Here is a 25527-nt window from a genome sequence, read left to right as displayed (position 1 = left end):
CAAAGATCAAAAGAGACAAAGAAGGCCATTACATATTGGTAAAGGGACCAATTCAACAAGAAGAGCTAACTATCCTAAATATATATACACCCAATACAGGAGCACCCAGATTCATAAAGCAAGTCCTTAGAGACCTACAAGGAAAGCCTTCTTAAGCAAGATAGACAAAGCACAAACCAGAAAGAGAAGATTGAGAAATAAGATTACATTAAAATATAAAACTTGTGTGTGAGAAAAGACTCTGTAAACAAAGTTAGAAGACAGACCTCAGACTGAAAGATATTTGCAATACATATGACTGTTAAAAATTAATGAAGGAAATAAGATGAGAAGATTAGAAAGATTACAGAAAGAGCTCCTCCAAATCAATAAGAAGCAGATAAACAACAGAAAAGAAAAATGGGCAAAGGATAGCAAAGGATTATGGAAAGGATGAAATGAGTAAAGATATGTCTAGGTGCTCGGGGCTGCCTGGCGTGGAACAGATGCCCAGCAATTGCTGGGTGATTATTAACATTGTCCCCCTGCCACTGCCATTGTGGTTCTTCTGGTTGGCAGCATTGAGGGAAGCGACCACATGTACGTACCCCTTCAACTACTGGTTCAGTTAACACAGGCCCAAAATCTTACTGGAGGAAGGGGACCACCAGGGCAGGAGCAACTGCAGCACATCTCCACGGAGCTGCTCTGGATCCCAGAGTCTTTGATGGGTAAAAACAGCTATCCCTGGATGGGTGCAGTGGCTCACACCTATAATCCCAGCACGCTGGGAGGCTGAGGTGGGAGGATGGCTTGAGGCCAAGAGTTTGAGACCAGCCTGGGCAACATAGTAAGACCCTGACTCTACAAAAAACTTAAGGCCGGGCACAGTGGCTCATGCCTGTAATCCCAGCACTTTGGGAGGCTGAGGTGGGTATATCACCGAGGTCAGGAGATTGAGACCATCCTGGCTAACACGTTGAAACCCTATCTCTACTAAAAATACAAAAATTAGCTGGACGTGGTGGCACGTGCCTGTAGTCCCAGCTACTCGGGAGGCTGAGGCAGGAGAATCTCTTGAACCTGGGAGGCAGAGGTTGCAGTGAGCCGAGATCGCACCACTGCACTCCAGCCTGGGCGGTAGAGTGAGACTCTGTAGCTAGCTAGCTAGCTAGCTAGAGGCATGCAGTAGCTGGGTGTGGTAGCATGTGCCTGTAGTCTCAGCTACTTGGGAGGCTGAGGCAGGAGGATTGCTTGAACCCAGGAGTTTGAGGCTGCAGTGAGCTATGATCACATCACTGTACTGTAGCCTGGGCATCAGAGCCAGACTTTGCCTCTAAAAAACAAAAACAAAAACAAAAAAAAACCCACAAACAGACAAACACAGTCCTGGTCCTGACTGCATCCAGGAAAGTAGATTCTGGGTGGGCCCAGAAAGCTCAGTGTTGGCTACGCTTCTACCATTTTATATTAGCCATTCTGCAAGCACTTTAGGGCATGTTGACTCAGATAGGGCTTGTTCAGGTGGTTCTCCTTTTCTCCTACCCCCACTCCATTCAGCAAAGACTTGCGGAGAGTCTGTGATGTGCCAGGTACTTGGTTAGGCTCCTGTCCCAGTGGAGCTGTAAAAACAGACAACAAACTACCAAAACATTAGGTAGCAAGAAGAATCACATGCTGTCTGCTGTGGGATGTTAGTGAGGGGAGCTGTGTGTGGGGACAGGGCACTGGGGGAACACTCTGTACCTTCTGCTCAGTACTGCTGAGAACCTAAAAAACTGTTCAAAAAAAGTATTAAAAAAGAGAGAATGACTTGTGGGGAGTTTTTACAGTTATGTCCATCTTGATGTGATTAACTCGTGTTTGGGATTTCTGTTTCTATAATCGAGGCCCAATTATAGAAGAAGTCAGCAAACTTTTTCTGTAAAGTCCAAACAGTAAATATTTTAGGCTTTGTGGGCCAGATGGTCTCCATCATGGCTACTCATCTCTGCTGGTATATATAGGTCGTATGTTAATGAATGAATGTGGCTGTGTTCTAATAAAACTTTATTGATACACACAGATTGTGAGCTGAATCAACCTGTGGACATAGTTTGCAGACCCCTGATCTGTAGCTTTTTCTTGTCATGTCATAATCAGGAGGAAGCTGTCCATCTTTTTCTGGGCTTTAAAATAGTTTAAACAAAAGGCAAGACCTGTTTCTTGAAGGTCTGATAAAACTCTCTGAAACCGTTGAAGGGATTTTTGACAACCAATTACATCTCTTTTCATGGTTATTGATCTATTTATGTTTTCCACCTCATCTTGTGTTAACTTTTGGGATACACATCCTCTAAAACAAATGGCCAATTTCCTTTAATTTACAAGGATGCTGGGATAAAGTTTGTAACTAATTTAAACATTCAGTATGCGCCTGTGATTAGATTCCTTCCTTTGCTTTCTATCTTGGGAGGACTCTTCCTTTTTCGGTCAGGCTTATGAGAGGTTTGTATATTTCATTAGTCTCTTCAAAGAATCAGCTGTTACTTTTACTTATTGGTTCTCTTGTTTTAAAGTTATTAATTTTTCTTTAATGTTAATTTAATTCTATATTTTATCTTTATTAACTTCACCCACTTTGAAAAAGTGGAATTCTTAGCTTATTTTCTCATCGTGTTTAGTAATAAAATCATTTAAGATTCTGCAATTTTCTTCCAAGTACATCTTTTCCCCATTTCGTAGGTTTTGATTCGGAGTGTTGTTTCCTACATTGTTGAGTTCCATTTTTATTTCCTTTTTACCTACAACTTGAAAATGTCTTTAAATATTCCCGCATTTAAAAAGGCATGTGTTAAACTTTCCTCGCCCTCTCTTACGGAAACCTGTACTCATCTGTAAAGCCCTGCAGAGGGCTCTTGTCCATGGCAGAGCTTTGTTTTCAGCATCCCGCAGCCCTTTGCAGATACCACCTTTTATTTTATATCCTTGTGTATTGTCTGATTCCTTCCTTCCCTGCCACTGTTCTTAGAGGGTATTAGTCGAATTTGCTATGGTAACAAATAATCTCCAGATCTCGGTAGCTTAAAATAAAAAGGTTTATTTCTCACCCTCGCTGTGTGCGCATTGCAGTTGGTGGTGGCTCTGCTCATCCTGGTCCCAGAGGGTGTTCGCCGTCTTGAATATTGTTGGGTTGCGCCAGCAGGAAATGGAGGCCTTGGGCAGATCTTGTACCATCAGTTACGGCTCTGGCCCAGAAACGGCACATGTCTCTTCTCCCTCTCCCTGGTTAGAAGTAGCCACGTGGCCTCCCAAGTCACAAGGGGACTGGGAACTGACTCATCTTATGCCTGGAAGGTAAAGAGGTGCAGATAGTTGGTGCATTTATTTGCTCCACACTGGAGAGTCTTATCATTGAAGCAGCTCACGGTGGGGACTGTTTCATTCATCTGTACGTTGCCTGATGAGTCCTGGCCCACAGTAAAACATTCAGTACATATTTGTAGAGTGAATGAATTAACCAAAACCCTTTAATATACAAGGGATAGAAACCTGACTCAAAATAGCTTCAACAAAAGAGAATGTATTGGCTCATGTGTCAGAAAAGCCTAGAGGTAGAGCTGATGTTAGGCATGGCTGGATCCCGGCACTCAAAGGATACCATTAAGACTCCATCTGTTCATCTCTCTCCCCCATGCGCCTACCCCTCCCCTTTAAGCTCCTTTCTTCAGTGTTGGCTTCTTTCCAGGTAGAGCTTCTCCACACGGTGAGCCCAGGAGCTCCCAGGTAATCCTGGGCTTAGGAATCCCAACAGAAAGGCCCTGATTGACTCAGTTGTTCCAGTGGGAATCCTCCTGTCTTTACCGTGTAACCCCTGATGGGGATGGGGGTGGGGACGGTTGGTCTTGGTCACACACCCTTCTTGGTACCGGCGTTGGGTCCACCCCGACTGTATGGTTAAGGGCTGGGAGGGTGATTCCCTAAAGGAAAACCACCAGGAGAGAGAGAGTATGGATTCAGGGTGGGTGAAACTGGCAGATCGTGGCTGCCCCTGGGTTGGGGCTCCTGGTCTCCCGATCCCAGCTTTGCATTTGCCGTCAGCGAATGCATAGACTTGAGTAGTTCCTGCCACTCTTTCCCACTCTTTCTTTTGTTTGAGAAGGACAAAGACAGGTGAGAAGCAGCCTGTCCTTCTAGAAGCCTGCTGTGCTTTTAGTAGGGATGGGGTTTCGCCATGTTGGCCAGGCTGCTCTTGAACTCCCGACCTCAGGTGATCCACCCACCTTGGCCCCAGAGTGCTGGGATTACAGGCATGAGCCACCACACCCAGCCTAGCTTGACTTCTTAAGATACAGAGCTGTTGGGAACAATGCTTTGAGTTCCTCCCAGAAGATTTACTGTCATATCCTTGGCAGAGAGGAGTGTGCCTTGGTTATTGGAAGGCCCAGGAGTTGAACGGTGGTGCAAATGAGCTGTAGCAGCATAATCTACTTCTCAGTCGCTGTTTGGGGACCAGCAAATCTACATGGATGGACCCTGATTTCACTGGGTTTATTTAATTTGGATTTATGGCTGCATTCATGTCACATTAAATGATTACCGTCAGCCCAGATTCCAAGCATCGGAAGACATTGCCTCTCAAAACCCAGTGTAAGAGACTTTTAAATATCCACTAGTGTTTAACTTATGATGGAAACTTTTCATACTTCAGTATTTCACCAACTTATATGGTTCCTTTGGAGATCTTAATGATATGCGGCTGTCACTTTAAGTGAGGTACTTTGGCTCTCGGTTATGAATAATCCTTTTTATTTTCTCTGTAACATCATTGCAAGGGAGCAAAGGTTCATTCATCTCTTACCATGGAAGAGTGTGCACTGAGCCACTAGAGGGCACCCAGTCTTTATTTTTTGGTAACTTGGAATTTCCCTGACCCATATTTTGCTTTTGAACTTTCTTCTGGTGGTGTCAGAATTTTGGTTTGTTTGCTTAATAGATTTGAAAACAGCCATGTAGAAGGGATCATTGCAAACATGTAATTGTGGTGTTTCCCAGGGCACGTGGAGTTAGATTCCTGCCCCGATGGTGCCTGCTGTGCTGCTAGCTGGTCTGGAACATCCTCTCCTACAGATAGCGGTTCCCTTGCCCTGGGTCAGGGTGGTTCAGTCAATTACATGGTGATGGGGGAGAGTCTAAGGCCACGGAACAGCTTTTTGGCCACCCTCTAACCAAGGAATGGAAGTTTGTGTGCAGGTGGGAAGGGTGCATTTTGCTGGAGAATGAGTGGGAGAGTGGGTCAGAGCAAGGCTTTGACAAGGGAAGTGACGCTTCTGAAACTGATCCTGGAGGTGACCCCAGCTCAGGACTCTGGCGAGTCACGAACGCCCCCTGTTCCTGGGCTGCCTGCGATCTGGTTTCCTGCAGCACAGAGTCCTGTGCTCACTCATCATCCAGTTGTCCCTTGATCTCTGCTTCGGTTTTGCTCGTTTTCCGATTCCTGTTTTCAAACTCTTAGGAAGAATGAATTTTTACCTACAGATAGTTAGGAATAAAGACCTTTCAGGTGGGTCTGCTGTGTTAATTCTTACTGTCTAGAGTACCACTGGATACTGACTCATCCTTTATTTTCACGGCCTGATGACAGGAAGCTGCTTTTTGCAACCCTTCTTGAAACCCCAGAGACTGCATCTTTACTAGCGATGGTCCTTCCTTTTCCCCTGCCTTTCAGGGCCATCTCTTTACCCCTGTTCCTAGCAGGGCCACACTCTACCCGCAAGGCCCAAGGCCCAAGGCCTGGCCCATCCCTGCCTTCCACCAGCTGCCATGAGTTGCTAAGCAACAGCCTCTTCTTGCTGCCCCCCCTCCCTCCTCCCTCAGGACTTCTCTCTCCCATGGAATTGCTGACCCCATAGTTAAAGGCAGGCAGCTTTGCTCAGCTGGGAAGTTCAGTGAAATGAGCATTTTCCTCTGTTAAGACCCCTCATCCAGCCCTCTGCTGACCCCAGTTTGCTCAGTGGCAGGCTGGCAGCACAGCCAGGCCCAGGAGGACAGGTGCGTTTCAGGGCGGAGCGGGGGGTCCACCTGGCTCCTGCTGGGGCAGTCGGGCCACAGGGGACTGGTGCTGCGGGGAACCCGTTCACGACTCTGTTCACGTTTCCGGAAAGGACACGTTGACCTCCATGCATGTGTCCTGATGTCTTGAGAGGCCCGTTCTCCCTTCAGCCTAGGAAGACATCTCAATGAAGACCACAGCCCCGTCCTCCACTGAGCTGTTTCCTTATCTTCATTTCTTTCTATGGTCCTGTCATAGTGCAGGCGTCCGATGAAATGTTTGTTGGAAAATGAATCCATGGACATGGGAAAGTAAAGGTGGTCAAAACACATCCTTCCTTTCCCCTTGCTTCTATTTTCACTTTTTAATTGGCAACACTGCATGCATATTGAAAAGTTATGTGGCTTGAGGGGATAGATAGCTGCTCAGTGAAACCCTAGGTCAGGACATGGACACTGCAGCCCGGCAGCTCCGGGACCCCTTCGTGTATCAGTACTTTTTATTTTCTTGAGAGAAGATCTCAGTCTGTTGCCCAGGCTGGAGTGCAGTGGCGTAGTCACGGCTCACTGCGGCTTCTACCTTCCAGGCCCAAGCGATCCTCCCACCTCTGCCTGCCATGTAGCTGGGACCACAGATGCATGCCACCACACCAGGCTTTTTTTTTTTTGTATAGATGAGATTTTGCCATGTTGCTCAGGCTAATCTCAAATTTCTGGACTCAAACAGTCCTGCCTTGGCCTCCCAAAGTGCTGGGATTACAGGCACGAGCTACCATGTCTAGCTGGTAGTCAGTACTTTTAATCCGTCTGGTGAGGTGACGCAGGAGGTGAGAGAGGGTTGCTGGTGGGGAGGCCGCCTTCTGCCCCAGCCCCATCCCTATTCGTCTCCTGGCCCGCATGGGTGATGAAGAAGTGAAGCCCAGTGCGCTTCCTTTGTGGGGAGCTGCATGCCTGGTGGCCATGGGCTTGGCTGGAGAGCTCCTTCCTCTGTTTTGGGCTGTGATTTTAGTGGTATTATTACTCTGGGTAACAATGTTCTTTTGTGTTCTCTGCCTTATGTATAGAATTATCTCCCTGGGGCTGGAGGAAGGAGGAATTCTGAGGAATCTTGTCCTTGTGAGCATGTGTGAGCATTATTTTTCACCATATAACTTTTGCCGTTCAACTCACCCACAATGCTGAGAGCCGTGGGCTGGAGGGCGTGACCCTCTCTCTTGCGTGTAGAATGTGTGTGGGTTGCGTGCTCTTGCAGGTCCCCCTCCAGGCGAGTGCAGAGGCAGTGTGAAGACGCTCTGTGTGACCAGGTGGGACGTGCGGCCCTCCCAGGGCTGGGGTCGGAGTGCAGGCCCTGCCTTGCCTCCTGAGGCCTGCGCTGTAGTTGAGTGCAGGGCTTTTGAGTTTCTTGAAGCTAAATTGACAGAAAAGTAGACACTTGAGATTTTGTTGACTGAGGTTTTCAGCAAGTGGAGACTGGAGAGTGATAGAGCGTCAGGGAAAAGGAATCTTCAGAGAGGTGGCAAAACCTGCTGCGGTGGGAAGTCTAAGTTTTTCTTTGTCTCTGGCAATCCATGTGGACCATTTCTGGATCGCAGTTGGCTCTGGTGTCCCGGGAAACCAGTGACTTAGTCTCTTCCTGCTCTTCTCAGATCTGGCTCTGGGCCAGAGGTGTGTGCTGGCGACTCAGGGCCCCGCTGGCCACGAGCTTCTTGGAGCAGCCAAGGAAGAGCTGAGTCTCTGTGCTTTTTTTTTTTTTTTTTTTTTTTGAGATAGAGTCTCACTCTTTTTGCCCAGACTGGAGTACAGTGGCGTGATCTCTGCTCATGGCAACCTCCGCCTCCTGGGTTCAAACAATTCTTCTGCCTCAGCCTCCCGAGTAGCTAGAATTACAGGCATGCGCCACCATGTCTGGCTAATTTTTGTATTTTTAGTAGAGACGGGGCTTCACCATGTTGGCCAGGCTCTGTGCTCTTCTTCTTAACACCAGGTTATTTCCCTGAAACCAGGGTCCTGTGGTGGCTCAGCCAGACACTGATTCCCCCTCCCAGTGAGGGAGCCCAGGCCTCTGCCACAGGGGTGTGAACGGAGGGGCTCCGTGTTGGGAGAGGCACCTGATGGTGCTGCTTGCCGTGGAGGTCTCAGCTTTCCATTCTGTGCTGTGTTACTACTTCAGGCTCCGTCAGGGACCTACAGGTGTGTCTTATAATGACTGTTAAACTAAATTTTAATTTACTTTTAAGTTTTACGGGTAATGTACAGGTACGTTTCCTAGCATGTCTAATGGGCGTGGTTACCACAAATTTGCCAGCACACCCACATACACTGTGGGTTTCTTTCATTTTTCTCTCTAATGTTGTCAACCTGAAATGAGCCACGGGCATGGACTCTCCACAGTGAAGTTGCTTTGGGGCTAGCAGGGTGTTGTAGTCTGGGCTGTGTGTGCAGGGTCGGACTGTAGGTGCCTCCGGGGGCTTGGAGCAGAGGAGAGATTTTAAAACCAAAAAGCAGACATTTACGTAAGCTGTCTAGAAACAAAGACCCTTGGGGACAGGGGCTTGTTACGGGGGTTGGGGGAGCACAGCAAGTTGGCTTGTTGTCAGGCAGGTGTCCCTGATCTGGAGTGCTGTGGTTTCGAGAGACTCCTGCCTTGTTACCGTCCTAGGCACTCGTGTGGGAGGGCCCCTCCTTCATGGCTATGCAAATTAACCTGCTCTAGTCACTTTTGTTTGTTTGTTTGTTTTTTAATTTATTGTTTTTGAGGCAGAGTCTGGCTGTCACCTAGGCCGGAGTGCAGTGGCGTGATCTCGGCTCACTGCAAGCTCCGCCTCCCGGGTTCACGCCATTCTCCTGCCTCGGCCTCCCAAGTAGTTGGGACTACAGGCGTCCGCCACCACACCCGGCTAATTTTTTGTATTTTTAGTAGAGACGGGGTTTCACTGTGTTAGCCCGGGTGGTCTTGATCTCCTGATCTCATGATCCGCCTGCCTCGGCCTCTCAAGTGCTGGGATTATAGGCGTGAGCCACCGCGCGCGGCCTCTAGTCACTTTTTAACTTGCCCCGGCTGCCTTCCCAGGTCGGCACACACTGGCTGGCCTCCTCCTATCCCGTTGCTCCCCTGCCCCACGCAGGGTCTGCCGGGTTCTGCTGAGGTAGCTTCCATTTGCAGGAGCACCTGGGTGTGTCTGATGATGTTTTGCTGTTGTCGCAGCGCTGCCCCAGACAGCCTTGTGCGCGTCCGTCTGCTCACCGCAGCTGCTCCTTCCTGTGTCCTGTGCACACGCATGCTGCTCCTGGTTCACTTGCTGACCCAGATGCTTGTCAGCTGAGTCCTGTTATGTGGCGGAAGTCAGGCTTCCCAGACTCCACCGTGTTTTTTGGAGACTCCTGGGGCCTGGAGTACAGCGGGTGCTCCCTGGCGGCCACGCTGTCCTCTGGGCAGGACTGAGAGTATAGTTTGGGAAGCACCTTAACCCATAACCACATCGAACATTAAAACAAAGAGATTCGAAACTGAGTTATTTTGTGGCCTTGGTGTATCTCTTCCTGCTGTGCTTCACTGGATGGATCTGTGTTTTGGGCCGTGGGGCTCTGGGCTTCCCACCAGATGTCTTTTTAAATGGCCACCTTTAATGGCCTTTTTAAATGGCCTTTTAGGTCGGTTTACTCTCTTGGAAGAAAAATTTGCATAAGTCATTATATAAAGAGTTACTTGAAAAAACTTTCCACACTGTGTGCAAATTTGAGACGATGGGGAAATAAAGTACATGCGAGAAGTTCGGATGTGCTTGGAAGGTTTAACTTTTCATCCAGGTTTTCCTCCCCGAGAGGACGCACACAGGCGCAGAGAGTTGGCCCCTGAGTGCCCGCTGTCTCTGCTGAAGATAATGGAGCCATTTCCGGCAGTTTGTCCTCATTATCAAAATCAGCCTGCGGAGTTTTCCGAGTTCGCATTTACGGAGGAGCAGAGTGGAACTGCACTTGCCGCTCTGCTGTCTCATCTTTCAGGCTGTTTCTGGGAGGAGGTGGGCAGGGGGTTGCTGCACGGAGCTCTGAAATGGACTGTAAGAGGCACTCAGAGAATCTGGGGAGAGGCACCGGCTTTGAGGACAGCTGGGTCCCTGCAGAACCCTCATCTGCGTTTTGCTTTTAGTGAGATGATATTTCCTGGGGAAGCAGAGCTTGCTAGATTATTTGCTAACTCCCTCCGAGTGCTTGAGCTCATTGATAGAAGGGCATATTCCTCTGACCAGAGTCTTTGTGCTCCTTGGAGCTACGTTACTGTGGCTGGTTACAGAGGAGCTGGGCGGGCCAAGTGGGCACTGCCCAGGAGGTGGTTGGACTGGGAGCTGTGCCCGCCGGGCTGGGCAGTTGGATCCTCTGAGGGTTGAGGGCTCCCTCTGGCCTTGCCCCCACTGCCTTCCACCCACCCACAGGCCCTTAGCAGAGTCTCCACCAGATCCCGCAGCTGGGGAAGCACCTCCTCGGATGGGTTCTGAGAGCTGCTGGGAGAGGCAGGCGGGGATTGCTCGATGGTCGCGCAGCTCTGGTGTTAGGGCGGTGCTTTCTGGATTCGTTTCTCCTTGGTCAACAGCGTTTTCCTTGTTTTTGTTTTGTTGGGATTCAGAGCGGAACAGGAAGTGACTGGGCAGTCTCTATCCAGAGCGCCCAGCGTTTGACGTCACAGGCCTCTGTGCTGTGTGCTTGGTCCGTAGGTCCCGTGGGTGCCGGCCCGTGCTGTGAGCTGCAGGAATTCAGGAATCCAGGACATACAGGAGATTCGTTTGCCCAACCTTCATGGCAGCAGAGGCCACAGGAGAGGGAGGGAAGGCGAGCTGCTGGGTCCAAGATGTGGGCCACATGGGGGTGACGGGAGGTGGGACAGGGCCATGGGGGAGCCTGATTTCTCCGGAGGTCTGGGTTATCCTGGAAGTCCAATGGGGAGTGGTGGTGTCTGCTGCAGTGGAGAGTCCTGTCACCGTGCAGGAGGCTGTCATGAGCCAGGCGGGGACAGGACATGGGCTGGAGTCTGGGCTGTGGGCCTCAGGGAAGCCAGGCAGATGACTCAGTGCACGGGGCTCCCACCCTGGCCTCTGAGTGGGCAGAGGTGGCCCCGTCAGGATGGGCTTAAGGTCTGGCTTGGTGGTGTCATGGCAGGCAAAGGCAGATGGCGGTGTATGTGAAATACCATAAGAAGCCTGGTGGGTTTCAGAGACTCCAGTGATGCTGGTGCTTCCTCCTGCTGAGGTGCAGGGGCTGAGTGCCCTGGGGCTGCTGGGCCATGAGGTGTCCATGTGGCCTGGGGAGGGGTTGCAGAAGCAGCACAAATGCCAGCTAGGGTGAGGCGGGGCTGGGCAGGTGCAGGTGGCCCTGAGATGAGGCTGCTGGCTCTGTGGGCAGCCCCTGGATGCTTGGGAGGCAGCCATGGCCTCATAAAGGGCAAAGGCTGTTCTCAGTCCCTGGCTCCAGGGGGACCACATGAAGGGCTGGCCTTGCCTCCCCAGGTGGGCCTCCCAGTGTTACCGGGCCCGCATGGAGAATTCTCAGCAGGACCTGGAGGACAGCTTGTGCTTAGTGGGCGTTTGCGAGGCTGCGAGCCAGGTTGGCAGCTCCTGCTCAGGAGCTTCTCAGTTGACAAGACAGCCTGAGTCAGGGAGCTGCAAGACCAGGGCAGCCTCAGACCCCAGCTCTTCCGGGCAGGGAAGATGCAAAGATGACAGGTGAGGAGAAGCGCGTTAGGGAGCGCCAGGCACTCCGTGCTGTGAGACCTCCTGGCCTAGGAAGAACAAGGGATGCATACCGCGAGGATGAGGCCGGCTGCACCCCCTCTCCTGGCTGCCGGTGCATGCCAAAGCTCTAGACAGACAGCGACACTTTTGGGTGGCACCGTCGCTGCTGTTGATCCTGAGCAGTAACCAGCGGCTGCCCTGTTACAGACAAGGTGGTGAGGCCTGTGAAGACCTGACTGCCTGGGGGTCCAGGGGCCCACCGCCCCCAACACAGGCTGACATATTTCCAGGGGCCCACCGCCCCCCACACAGGCTGACATGTTTCCAGGGGCCCACCGCCCCCCACACAGGCTGACACATTCCCTCTCTTACCCCACTGTGCTTCCTCCTAGGCCCGCCAGCGCCAGCACCTCGAGGTCTCGCTGCCCTGCAGGACTCGCCTGTGGGACCAGGGGTAAGTCCAGGCCCCCCACGGCCTCCTTCAGAATTCCAGAGTCAATTACTTGCAAGAAAACCCTCTGTCTCCGCTTAAGCACAGCTGCTCCCTGCGTGCTTCTGTGTGGCTGGGGAGGATTGCTGGCGGCGGTGGGGTGTCCCCTCCTGCCCTGTCTGTGCGGCCTGTCCCTGACGTTCTGACTCCCAGTGTGGGCTTTTAGTGGAGCTGCTGCTCGCAACCCCTATGTTGCTGTATAGGGCATGTCCACATCTCCCTGGCAGTTACATCTCATGGTGGCAGCTCTTTCAGGACTGGATGGCCTTCGCTTTTTCTGAGAGACACCGAGGTGTGGTCCTCACCCTCTTTGCTCTCCCGGACTAACTCCACCAGGAGCAGTGCCTGGCAGCTATTGGTGTCCAGGGCACCCGCCAGGCACAAATGCTGGTGGAGACTGGCACTGCTCTGAGAACCACGAGCTGCTGGCAGCTGCATGTCCGACGGCGCAGATCCCTGTGGCACTGGAACTTCCTGGGTGGGAGGAGAGGCTCCTTCCTGCTGGGCCGTTGCCCGCCGGCGGTCTGAGCTGAGCTCCTGCTTGGCTGCCATTCTGGAGTCCTGAGACACCCGTGGCGCTCACCTGTGGCTCCAGGCTGGCCTTGGCTGTGTGAGTTCGAGTGAGGTCAGATGTGGCTTGTTTCTGCTGATGACTTTGTCTGCCAGCATCACCCTCAAAATTGACTTTCCAGAAAAGTTGACTAATTCAGTATCCAAGGCTGTCTCCAGGAAGCAGCTTTAGTGTGTCATCTGCAGTGGGAAACCGGATCACGAATGAAAAATACTGGATTCACCTAAAGGCACGAGTCTGTGGATGGCCTCCCGGGCTTCCCTGCTGGCCCAACCTGGCATTTTCCCTGGAGCAGTTTCTGTGTGACCCTGAGTGGTCACAATACCTTGTGGGGTCTGAGGGAAGCTGAGCAGGCCCCAAAGATCTCCTCTGCTCCCTGAAGATGCTGCTAGGGTCCCCTGGGGATGCTTCATGCACCCCGCCCCCCATTCGTTCCTCAGTGCCTCTTCATACATTGGGGCCTCTCTGCCAGCACCTGGTGTGGGCCAGCCATCATTGCTGACAGTGAATGTCTCGGATGCTGGCTGTGTGTACTGGAGTTAGAGTCCAGGTTTGAGATCCGTGTCTTTAGTAGTGCCTGGGCCCCCAGCCCTTGGCATCAAGGTGGTCATTGCCTTAACAGGGAGGTTTGTTCGATAGGAGTGCAGGCGGCTAGAATTGGCAGGGCCTTGGAGGTGCTCAGTCCAGTGCTGGCAAGGGACAGAGAGGCACAGGCCAGGCTGCCCCTGTAGCTGGAGATGCTTTCTCCTTTCTTGCTTGTTTTCCTTGTTAATAATATTCTTATTCAAATATTATGATCTGGGGTAGATCATGGAATCACCTCTCTGTCGTTAAATAAAGGAACTTGAGAAGCGGTGCCAGGTTCCAGGGCTGCCCTGGCCGGGAGGCTGCAGCCATCACTCCCTTCCGTGGCTGGATCCAGGGCTGCCCCGTTCCCCCGTGTGGCTAGTGCATGCTGGGAGCTTTGTGGATGGACTGGCAAGTTTCTGAGCCCCTCACCTGTGCTTTCTTTCCTTCCAGTTGTCGATTTCCCAGCTGGCGGCCCCCCCGCGGTCCCCGACTCAGCACTGCGTGGCCAGGCCTACTTCACAGCTACCCCATGGCTCTCGGGCCTCCCCGACTCAGGCAGTAAGTGCTGCCCACCTCCCGCCTCGCCTTCCACCAAGGAGTGGCTCCACAGCTCCTCACTTCGGGTTTGTGCTGTGCTGGTCCTCAGTTAGGTGGCAGAGACCTTGCGGGTTCCCTGGGATGTGGGTTGGGCGGGGGTTATTGCTTACTCTGAGGCCTCAGACAGTTGCCACCATTCTGTCTTGGAGACCAAAGAAGAATGTGGCCCGTGAGTTCTTCATGCCACGGCACTTGATTCAGATTGTGATCTATCCACGAAAACAAAGCTGAGCTGCCCCTAGGTCTGTACATGAAAGTAAAAGGAAGGTGTGGCTGGATCTGTAGACAGAGGCTGAGACAGGCACCCAGCACCCCGGGACCCTCCTTGCTGTCAGCAGCTAAAGGAGGTGAGTGGAGCCCCCCATCCTGTTTTCAGGGTGTGCTCCTGGCTAAGATTGGCCTGCGTTGCCACCAGCCCTGGGGAATTCGTGTGGAGTTTGGTTTCCAAAGTCAGCTGGTTCACCCGCAAACCGCATCTCTGGTCTTAACTGGAGTTATGTTGAGGAAAAATAGTTTCTTTTAATTCCTTGTTTGAAAACACTCTTAGCACCATGAGTCTCTGCTGCCTTATCTACAGCATCTCTGGGGCTCGTGTGTTTGTGAAGAGCTTGCCTAGCTTTTTATTACTGGTGCCTGAGACATGGTGTGAGGGTGATCTGGTTTCCTCTGGACTGGAACAGAAAGCCTGGGAATGAAGCTTGAGAGAGCACATTCCCAACTCCCAAGCCAGCTCCTCGCTGAGAGGCCTTCCTCGGCCTTGGAGGGGAGTAGAGGTGGGATACGAGTGAATGACAGGAAGGTTCAGGGGCTGTGAGGACAAAAGACTGTCCAAACACACCAGCCAGGGGCTCGGTGCCACGATTTATCTTGCAGTGTTGAGGAAGCTTCATCTTTCCATTCTATAAACATATTTTGATGTGAATTTCCCATCTCAGGTGTCAGATGTCTCCCACGGTCCTGACCTGCTCATAAAATTAGGATTCCTTCCTCACTGCTTCTCAACTCACAAATTGGGTTGCCACATGAAATATAGGATGCCCAGTTAAATTTGGACTTCAGGTAAACAGCAAATAATTTTTTGGTATAAGTATATCCGAAATATTGCAGGGAACATACTTATACTAAAATTATTTGTTGTTTACCTGAAATTCAAGTGTAATTGAACCTTCTGTATTTTTATTTGCTAGAGCTGGCAACCCTCCAGAGGCAATTCATCGATGAATCCCCTTAGATCTGGGCACCGTTGGTTGTTAGGAGTTGGGGTCCTTGGTGGCCTCACTCGAAAGCCCTCGTTTTGTTCAGCAGGAGTTCCCGTTGGAGGGCGGTATCTCCCACCTGGAAGCTGACCTGAGCCAGACCTGCCTGGTCCCGGAAACCTCCATCGCCGAACAGTTACAGGAGCTGCCGTTCACGCCTTTGCATGCACCTATTGTTGCGGGAACACAGACCAGGAGGTGAGGTGGTGGTGTTGCAGGAACACAGACCGGGAGGTGAGGTGGTGTTGTTGCGGGAACACAGACCAGGAGGTGAGGTGGTGTTGTTGCGGGAACACAGACCAGGAGGTGAGGTGGTGTTGTTGCGGGAACACAGACCAGGAGGTGAGGTGGTGTTGTTGCGGGAACACAGACCAGGAGGTGAGGTGGTGTTGTTGCGGGAACACAGACCAGGAGGTGAGGTGGTGGTGTTGTGGGAACACAGACCAGGAGGTGAGGTGGTGTTGTTGCGGGAACACAGACCAGGAGGTGAGGTGTTGTTGCGGGAACACAGACCAGGAGGTGAGGTGGTGGTGTTGTGGGAACACAGACCAGGAGGTGAGGTGGTATTGTTGCGGGAACACAGACCAGGAGGTGAGGTGGTGTTGTTGCGGGAACACAGACCAGGAGGTGAGGTGGTGGTGTTGCGGGAACACAGACCAGGAGGTGAGGTGTTGTTGCGGGAACACAGACCAGGAGGTGAGGTGGTGTTGTTGCGGGAATGCAGACCAGGAGGTGAGGTGTGGCTCCGGGTGGGATGGAACCAGGCACGTGCTGTGTCGTCAGAATGTTGGACCTTGTGAACACCAGGCGTTCCACAGGGTGGTGCATCAATGGGTCCCCCTTTCCCGGGAGGCTGCCTGAGGAGTCTCTGTGTCTCAGCTCTGCAGGGCAGCCCTCGAGAGCCTCCATGGTGCTCCTGCAGTCCTCCGGCTTTCCTGAGATTCTGGATGCCAATAAACAGCCAGCTGAGGCCATCAACCCTACAGACCCCGTGACGTTTAACCTTCAGAAGGAGGAATCGGATTGTCTACAAAGCAACGAGATGGTGCTACAGTTTCTTGCCTTTAGCAGGTAAATGCTTGAATATTCTGAGTTACTCATCTGGCTTTCACATTTCCTGTGTTGAAGAGAAACTTTGCTGAGATTCTGACCTGGCAGAACTGTCTGTGCTTGGGTCTTAGTAGATTCGGGAGTGCCATCTGTTTTTATCTTATCTTGGCTAGGACCCACCCGTGGCATGCTAAATGCTGTGAAAGCTGCTTTGCCCCATCTTTTGTGGTCCTTCATTAAAATGTGGATGGTGTGTTGTCCAGGTCTTAGATCTTAGTGTAGCTCCGATGGCAGCTTCTCTAGCCGGGAGTGTCCTTATACTCGAGAGTGCTGTCCTTATACTCTCAGCTGTCTGGCCGACTTGCTGAGAGCACAGCAAAGCGGTTCCGTTGGTGACCGTGGCAGCCTCTTTACTGTTGCCCCAGCAACTAAGGTGCCTGGACCATCCCCTTATGCGAATGCACATCAGACCCCTCAGGTTCTGTGCCATGGATACTCGATTAACCCAGAGCTGTTGTTGGATTCAGAGTGGCCCAGGACTGCCGAGGAACGTCATGGCCAAAGACTGTGTATTTCACCTTCCAGTTCTACCGCTTCCCACCTGCAACAACGCCACGACTGCAGCTGGTCCAGCTGGATGAGGCCGGCCAGCCCGGCTCTGGTGCCCTGACCCACATCCTCGTGCCTGTGAGCAGAGACGGCACCTTTGATGCTGGTGAGTACTCATGTGCGTGGCAAAGGTGAGACATTCTGTACTGAGTTGTGTGTGTAAATTGTCAATGTTATAAAAGTGGTACTATGAAAAGTTTAAAACATATACAACATTAGAATAACACGGTGAACCAGTGCAGCAAACACTCAGCCCCAGCAGCTCCTAGCTACCTCCCAACCCAGCGTCCTCCCCCAAGCCAGGGTTGTTTTGAAGCAAATCCCAGACATTACATAATTTCATGTATGAATATTTCCTTATGTATATCTAAAAAATTAAGAATTCTTATTGAAAAACATAATTGGTATGTCCCACCTAAAATAGTAACTCCTAATATCATCAAGTATCTAGCCAATGTTACAATTTTGCTAGTAACCTCATAACATTTTTTTAAGTTTGTCCAGAAATAAGGTCCATACTGGTCGTGGAGCAGTGTGACTCGTCAGTCTCTGTCTGCAGTTGCTGTCACCGTGCCTGTCTCTGTTGTTTCTTTTTTATGTATTGAAGAAGCCACGTTGTACTGTAGAGCATCCACCTCACAGTCTGGATTTTGGTTTTGCATCCTGGTGGTAACATAAAGGTGTTGTTCTGTCCCCTCTTTACCTGTCAATTGGGAGTTAGATCCAGATGCGTGATTAGACGCTTGGTTTTGTTTTTGGTTTTGGCAAGAATTCTTTGTAGCGGGTGATGTTTGTGCCACCTCCTTCACCTCTGCTGCGCCCTTGGCGTCTGCTTACTTCTTTTTATGTTGCACCAGCAGCCATTATGCCCACTGCTGTGTCATTTGTGCAGTGGTGACGTTCTGTTTCTAGAACACCTCCCTTGTTCGTTAGCTGGGATGCTTCCAAAACCAGAAACTTCCCGACGTCAACTTTTTGCTTACATGGAGATGCGGTTTGTATAGGAAAGGCTGGATAATACTTGATTCTTCCCTTTATTTGCCAATTTCTGAAGTAATTACATGATTCCCTGGCATCCTTCAAGGATGGGGACCAATGACTTTTTTTTTCTTCAGGTATCATTGTAAACTAATACATTGAAGCTACATTGAATAGAAACACGCCTGACATGTTGGTATTTTTATTGATGGTCAGTTTCCCTGTCTTGGTTAGTGACACAGCTCATAAGGGACCCAGCTGGGGTCTCAAACACTGCTGCCTCTCGGGGTAGAAAGTGGCAGGTGGGAAAAGTGATGTTGAAGTACTGACCTCAAATGGAAGTAGCCTAACAATGGCACCTGACAACAGAGACACAAAACAAATGCAGCGCTAGGGATCGAGGAGGCTGTTAAACAATAACCAAGAAAGTAATTCACTAGGAAAAGAAACAGTTCTGAATCTGCGAACTTCTAACATACGTAACCTCAAGATAGAAAGGAGAACTTGATGGACTTATAAGGAGAAATCGGCAAAACCCCACAATCATGGGAGATCTAGACATACTTCTCAGTAGATTGATGATCAAACAGAAATAAATTAATAAGGATATTATAAAATACAGTTTAAAAAGGTGATCTGAGAAAACCTGTATACCCCATTTAGAGAATATGCATTATTTTACAGCATACTTTGAAACTTAGAAAAACGGATCATCATTCATATATTTATTTTTAGCTCACCAAGTAGGCATCCCCTATACTGAGAGAATTGGTATAAAATCTAATTTGATAACTTTCTCTGGTCATAATTCCACAAGATCAGAAGTCAGTCCCTCCCTCCCCTACAACCACTCTGAACTGCTTTTTTTTTTTTTAATTTTAAAACATGCTTCTAATTATTCCGTGGGTCAGTGAAGACCTCAAATAGAAATGCCTAATTATTTAAAACTGAATGACAAAATAATATTGCATATCAAAACTTAGGAGATGCAAGTAAAATTGTAAATACAGGGGAATTTACAGTTTTAAATGCCTGTGTTGGTGAAGAAGAGAAGTACACTTTCAGATATTGTTTTAATTGTTCAACTTAAGAAGTTTGGGGGGAGAAAAGACAGAACAAACCCAATAAAAGTAGAAGGAAAAAAATTTCATGAGTGTAAATGCTCAGAAGACAAAACAATAGAACAGGTCAGCCAAACAGTTGGGCACCAGGGTCACCAGGTACAACAGGGCATGCTTCTTGTTTCTTGTCCATGGGCACAGTCAATCAAGAGAGGCAGATGGCGGAGATGAAAATATCACTATCTTGATCATGCATTTATTCATGATAAAGAGGGTGTAGGACTTGGTTGGTCTGAGAGCCAGCTGTGCCCACCGGTGCCAGCCCCCAGTGTGGATAGCCTTTGATGCAGGTGGAAGTTGGCCAGACAGCAGCGGGCTTTACACCTGGGGTGAGCCCTCGCCTCTCTGCATGCCTGGAAGCACATCTCGGACTGTTGCATTCTCTCCTGTGGGCAGATCTGAAAAGAAGAGAGTGGGGAGGAGGAGTGAGCAGCCTAGTTAGTTAGTTCAGTTAGTCTGTTCCCCATCCCCAGTCAGTTGAGCTGCTCTCGCCCTGAGAGGCATGGGGGCTGGGCAGAGAGAGGCCACAGGAGGCTCCTTTGCATGGAGGTGTGAAGCCAGGGAAGGGCATGCTCCTACAACATTTCCGTGCTCCTACAACATTTCCGGGGTTTGGTTTTCTCAACTCATTGGCCTTCATCATTACTAAACCAGGGGTATGGCCTTTGTCTTTGCGGGGAGGGGGCTGGTCACCACCAGGGCGGTTCCAACCTTCCTGAATCACTTCAACTAAGCCAACCACCTTTCCTTTTTCAATTCTCCTGAGGCCTTCGGTAGGCAGTCCAACTGATGTCCCCAGAAGGCTGTAAAATGGATTGGATTAATGCATTGCTCTCAAGGCTCCTCTGTACCCACTGCTGAAGACTCATTCCCTACTCTGTTTCCCATTCCAAATTCCATCCAGTCATTTCATCCAGCACAGCTCATCAGAGGCTCTGCAGTGAAGTTAAATGATAGCATTGAGATTGTTCAATAAAAAAGGCCAACCACTTAGAGATGCTCCTGACTTGAATATAAACCCCTTTCCATGATGAATTTCCCAGAGAGGAATCAAAGTCCCCAAGTTAAATTTCCTTGCAGGTTGAAGTCCAAAGAAATGAAACTCCAAAATCAAATTTTCTTGTCATTATGAATTAAAATTCAAAGTCCAAAATTCTTAAGTTGAAGTCCAAAAAAACCCCACCAGACTGATTTCCATTTCTTACGTAGCTGAGTCTCTGCCTGGGCAGGTCTGGGCCTCCTTCAGCAGCCGCAGCTTGCGGGAGGGTTCTCCCTGGACGGGCACGGTTCCCTAGGGCCTTGGGAGTTGCATCAGTTCAGGACTGAGCCTCTCATAAGCCTCACTTAAAAGATATTTGTTATTGTTGTTGAACTATATAACATGCATATGGTAAAGAGCACAGATTGCCAGTGCATGGTTCTATTATTTTAAAAAATTAATAATTTTATGTTTTTAGATCGGTTTTAGGTTTACAGAAAAATTGAGTAGCTGGTACAGAGAGTTCCCATAGGACCTCCCCCTCCAAGAGTTTCCCCTATTATTAACATTTTGCGTTGGTGTGACACGTTCTTTTTTCAGGTTTTTTTTTCTTTTTTTTTGAGACGGGATCTTACTCTGTCACCCAGGCCGGAGTCCAGTGGCACAATCATGGCTCACTGCAACCCCTACCTCCTGGGCTCAAACAATCCTCCCACCTCAGCCCCCACGTAGCTGGGACCACAGGCATGCACCACCGTGCCCAACTAATGCTTTTTTGTAGTTTTTATAGAGATGAGGTTTTGCCATGTTGGCCAGGCTGGTGTTGAACTCCTTGGCTCAAGTGATCCTCCTGCCTCAGCCTCCCAAAGTGCTGAGATGTCAGATGTGAGCCACCATACCTGCTGTGTGACACATTTGTTACAATTGATGAACCAGTATTAAAAAGTATTATGAACTAAACTCATAGTTTACGCTAAAGTTCATTCTGCATTATACAGTCTGTGATTTTTGACAAATACATGACATCGTGGATCCACCATGATGGATCATATGGAATAGCTTCATCGCCCTCCACCCCCCTGCGCTCCACCTATTCAGCCCTCCCCTCCTCCCCGGGCACTGCTGTTCTTTTGATTGTTTCCATGTTGCCTCTTCCAGAACGTCATACAACTGGTATCATAGTTCGCAGCTTTTCAAAACTGGTTTCTTCCAGCACTGTGCATTTAAAGTTCCTCCATGGCTTTTTATGTCTCGCTCAGTCATTTCTTGGATTGCTGAATGACACTTCATTGCACGTACGTGCCACAGCCTATTTTTCCATTCACCTCTTGAAGGGCATCTTGGTTGTTTACAGTTTTTGGCAATTTTGAATAAAGCTGTTAGAAACATTTGTGTACAGGGTTTTGTGTGTACATAATGTTTCAACTCACAGGTAAATACCAAGGAGTGTGGTTGCTGGATCATGTGGTAAGAGTATGTTTAGTTTTGTTAGGAATCACCATACTGTCTTCCAAAGTGGCTGGGCCTTTTTGCGTTCCCACCAGCAGTGAATGAGGGTTCTGGTTGCTCCGTATCCTCACCAGCATTTGGTCTTGTCAGTGGTTGGGATTTTAGCCGCTCTAGCAGGCCGTACAGTGGTGTCTTGTTGTTGTAATTTGCAGTTCTCTAGTGACGTATGATGTGGAGCATCTTCTCATGCTTATTTGCCTTCTGTACATCTTCCTTCATGAGATTTCTGCTCAGATACCTGAACGGATGTCTGTATACATTTTGGATGCAAGTCCATTATGAGATACGTATTCTGCAAATGTTTTTTCCCGATCTATGGCTTGTCTTTTTATTCTCTTACCAGTATGTTTGGCAGAGTGAAGTTTTTCATTTTAATGAAGTCCAGCTCATTAGTTATTTCTCTCATGGATTGTATCTGAAAAGCCATCTCTGAGGTCACCTAGATTTTGTTCTGTGTTATCTCCTAGGAGTTGTATAGTTTTGTGGTTCACATTTAGGTCTGTGATCCATTTTGAGCTAATTTTTATAAAAGGTAAAAATTTTACCAAGTGAACACATCTGCGTAACCACCTCCCAGCCCGGAAGGGGCTCTGGAACAGGATGCAGAGGCCTCCCTCACCCCAGTCCTTCACCTCCCCCAAGGGAACCACCCTTCTGAATTCCGCCACCGTAGATCAATTTTGCCTCGTCCTGATCGGGAGGAAGATCCACTAAGAGAGCGGCATCTGAGGCGGGGCTGTCTTCCTGGCAAAGCCGTTGGGGGGCGTGCCAAGGCCCTGCACACTGGTCCTCCTGAACTGAAGCTTCCCGCAGCCACGCCCGTGGGCCTGGAGGAGCCCAGGGCTCCCGAGAGTGGGTTTCTCCGTTTTTGGGTGTTCGGAGCTGTGAGTGGCCTTTCTTCTCATTACCTCTTCCTCCTGCACCTTTCGGGGGGCTCTGCTGAGGGCATGGTCTCCCCCACGTGTGTTGGTTCCCTCCTCGGCCCTGTAGGTGCCTTCGACCCTTTTTGCTTTCTTTGCTCCTGTCCTGGCCTTTTGCTTCCTAACATGTTTCTCTTGGTGTTTTTGTCTCGTGGGGCCCTCTTCCGTGTGAGAGCTGAAGTCACTGACTTTTGGATCAGCCAAGAGTATCTGTTCTTCTGGAGGACGCCAGTCCATTTCCCCTCCCTGGGCTCTCCCAGCCGAGAGGCGTCTCCATCAGACCAGCCTCCAGTCCTGCTCCGGGCCACCTAGCACGGCCTCGCCATGTCTTGCTTAGTGGATCTCCTCTTTCCCGGGCCCTCTGCGAGAGCCCTAATCCCCTATGTCCCCACCTGCAGAAACCGTGCCATATTTTGGAATGTTGCTTAACTGTTTATCTTGAATTATTTGAAAGTAAGTTGTAGACATGCATGGTAACACTCTACCTCTAAATAAGCAATGTGCAGCTCTTAAAAATAAGGGTACCCTTTTATATATGTGCAATTCTAGTATCACATTTAAGATAATACAAATTTCATAGTACCATTTCCCCATTTGTCCCCCATGTATGTTTATTTGATCTGGGATCCAGCCCAGGTTCCTGTATTGTATTTTTGATTATCACTTTAATCTGGTAGTCGCCTGCATTCTTTTCCAGTGACACTGGCTTTTGAGAGAGACCAAGTGAGCTGTCTTGCAGAACGTCCTGTGTTCCGTGCTTATCTGGTTGCTTGTTCCTGTTGTTGAACTTGTTGCTTTATCCCTGTAGTTCTTGAACGCCGGGAGCGAGGGCCGAAAGCTCAGTTTGATTCTGGATCTCAGCATGAACCCTTCATTGTCAGTGCTGTGTGCTTCACAGCCCACCACCTCAGGAGGCGCGAGTGCCAGACCATCTCATTGTTACGACGCCGATTTGGTCGCTTGGTTAAGATGCCCACCCCAAGGTTTTTCCTGTAGAAAGAGAGTTTTTCCCTTTGAACTGACTGAAGAATTCCTTGGGCCATTTTTTTTCTTCGTGGAAATATCTGGTCCCCAGCAACCTCCCACCTCTTGTTGTAACAGCCTGGGCCGAGCTTTGCTTGCGTCAGTTATTTAATTGGTGTTTTCGAAATGGTAGTTTGTCTAATTCTATCATTTGGTCTGCTCTGCCTTTATTAGCTCCCATTCTTTGTTAAAAAAGAACTTTCCCTACTGACAGGGGATGAACTACAGATACGTGCTCCAAAAAGATATGTGCGCCAAAAAGACAAAGGTTTAATTCTTTCCCTTTAATTGCCGGTTTTCAGAGTGAGAAGTCGGTGGAATAGTTAGCCCAGTAGTGGCGATCCCAGCGTTAGGTATCTGGCTGTTTTCCTTTGTCTTTGGAGTGTGGCTGTGGCCTCCTGCATCTTCATCGATGCGCCGGATTGCACTCATTATTATTCCAGGAGCCCTTCCGGCCTTTCACCCACTCTGATTGGCCTTTGAGCGCCTCCTGCTTTCTGGAGCAGTGCCAGTTCCAGGCTTATCTTGTGTTCTCCCTGCCGCCAGCCAGGGCCCATTTCTCTGTGGAGCTTGGTCCGTCTGAATGGACATGACGTTTCGGAGATCAGGATATGGGGTGCTGGCCGGACGTGGTAGCTCACACCTGTAATCCCAGCACTTTGGGAGGCTGAGGCGGGTGGATCACAAGGTCAGGAGATCAAGACCACCCTGGCTAACACGGTGAAACCCCGTCTCTACTAAAAATACAAAAAAATTAGCTGGGCATTTTGGTGGGCGCCTGTAGTCCCAGCTACTTGGGAGGCTGAGACAGGAGAATGGCGTGAACCCTGGAGGCAGAGTTTGCAGTGAGCCGAGATTGTACCACTGCACTCCAGCCTGGGCAATAGAGCGACACTCCGTCTCAAAAAAAAAAAAAAATGAAAAAGGATATGAGGTGCTTTGATTCTGAGTCTTCTTGCTTCAAAGCCTTTTGCCGGGAAGAGCTGGGGGAATGTTAAAACGTGAGTTCATGTTGATCTTCCTAAGTCAGATTTAGAATTTTTCTCATAAATTTCCTTATATTATTTGTATCTCTCTTACACGGAAAATCATGGTTTCTCATCATGTATTTACTTATTTATTTTGCCTAACAACGTATAGAATGCATTTTCCCAATGACACTGCTGATGTTAACTGTTGACTTAATGTCAACAGTGCACGTCCTGCTGAAGTCAGGTTCTTCACAGTTCCTTTTGGGCTCTGTCCCACCAAGGGTGTAGAATTGGTTTAGTGTGACCAAAAGCCCTGGAAATAATTCTTATCTCCAGTTTGATATTCAATATGATTCATTTGTTTTAATTTGTTTTCAATTTTATGTTTGCTTTCCTTTTTGATTTAAATTTTTTGGAATATTTACATGGTTGAAAGTTGAACACCATAGTCCAGTGTGTGCTCAGGGCTCCTGCTTCCCTTATCCCCGCGGGCTCCACCCCCTGCCCAGCCCCCTAACGGTAACCAGACTTTTCGTTTCTGGCTGATCCTTCCAGTGTTTTTATTGATTTGTTTTTTCAAAAATAAGCAAACATTTACATTTTATTTTCCCTGTTTTCTAATTCAGTGATAACGTACCAAATACACTCTTCTGCTCCCTGCTTTTTTCAGTTAACGTCATAGCCCAAGTTTGGCTGCACAGACATCACCTGTGCCCGTTTCTAAGGTAGCTGCGTCATGCTCTGTGGGGTGGTTGTGCTGCTGTTTACTCAGCACAGCCACCCTAATAGACATTTGCATCTTTTCCAGTATTTCGCTGTCTCAGCAGTTAGTTCTTTCTGGTTCTGGAAAGGGGATTATGGAATCATAGGCTTCATTGGTATTGATAGACACTGCCCCACACCTTGTGCCGGGTGCCGCCGCCTGGGACTCCACTGGCAATCCCCGGGGCTGCTGGTTTCCTCTGGCTCGCTGTCACAATGGGGCGTTAACGGCTGGTAGCTTTGCAGTCCCATAGATGTGAAGTCCATCTTATTGCAGTTTTTTTGTTTTGTTTTGTTTGAAATGAAGTCTTACTCTGTTGCCCAAGCTGGAGTGCAGTGGCGCAACCTTGGCACACTGCAACCTCCACCTCCTGGGTTCAGGTGACTCT

General features: G+C 49.4%; 1 protein-coding gene across 1 annotated transcript in view; it reads left to right on the top strand.

Moving 5' to 3' along the window:
* The window catches only part of NPHP4 (nephronophthisis 4), a 127788-nt gene that overhangs the window by 71311 nt on the left and 30950 nt on the right, over window positions 1-25527 (top strand). The window contains exons 11-15 of the mRNA XM_011981559.1: window positions 12125-12186; window positions 13814-13921; window positions 15263-15414; window positions 16096-16287; window positions 16794-16981. Of these exons, the coding sequence (XP_011836949.1) occupies window positions 12125-12186; window positions 13814-13921; window positions 15263-15414; window positions 16096-16287; window positions 16794-16981 (702 nt within the window). The remainder of the gene's footprint in view (window positions 1-12124; window positions 12187-13813; window positions 13922-15262; window positions 15415-16095; window positions 16288-16793; window positions 16982-25527) is intronic.

This window comes from Mandrillus leucophaeus, unplaced genomic scaffold (genome assembly GCF_000951045.1).
Source record: "Mandrillus leucophaeus isolate KB7577 unplaced genomic scaffold, Mleu.le_1.0 Scaffold105, whole genome shotgun sequence".
Lineage (NCBI taxonomy): Eukaryota > Metazoa > Chordata > Mammalia > Primates > Cercopithecidae > Mandrillus > Mandrillus leucophaeus.
This window is presented reverse-complemented; position numbering and strand designations above follow the sequence as displayed.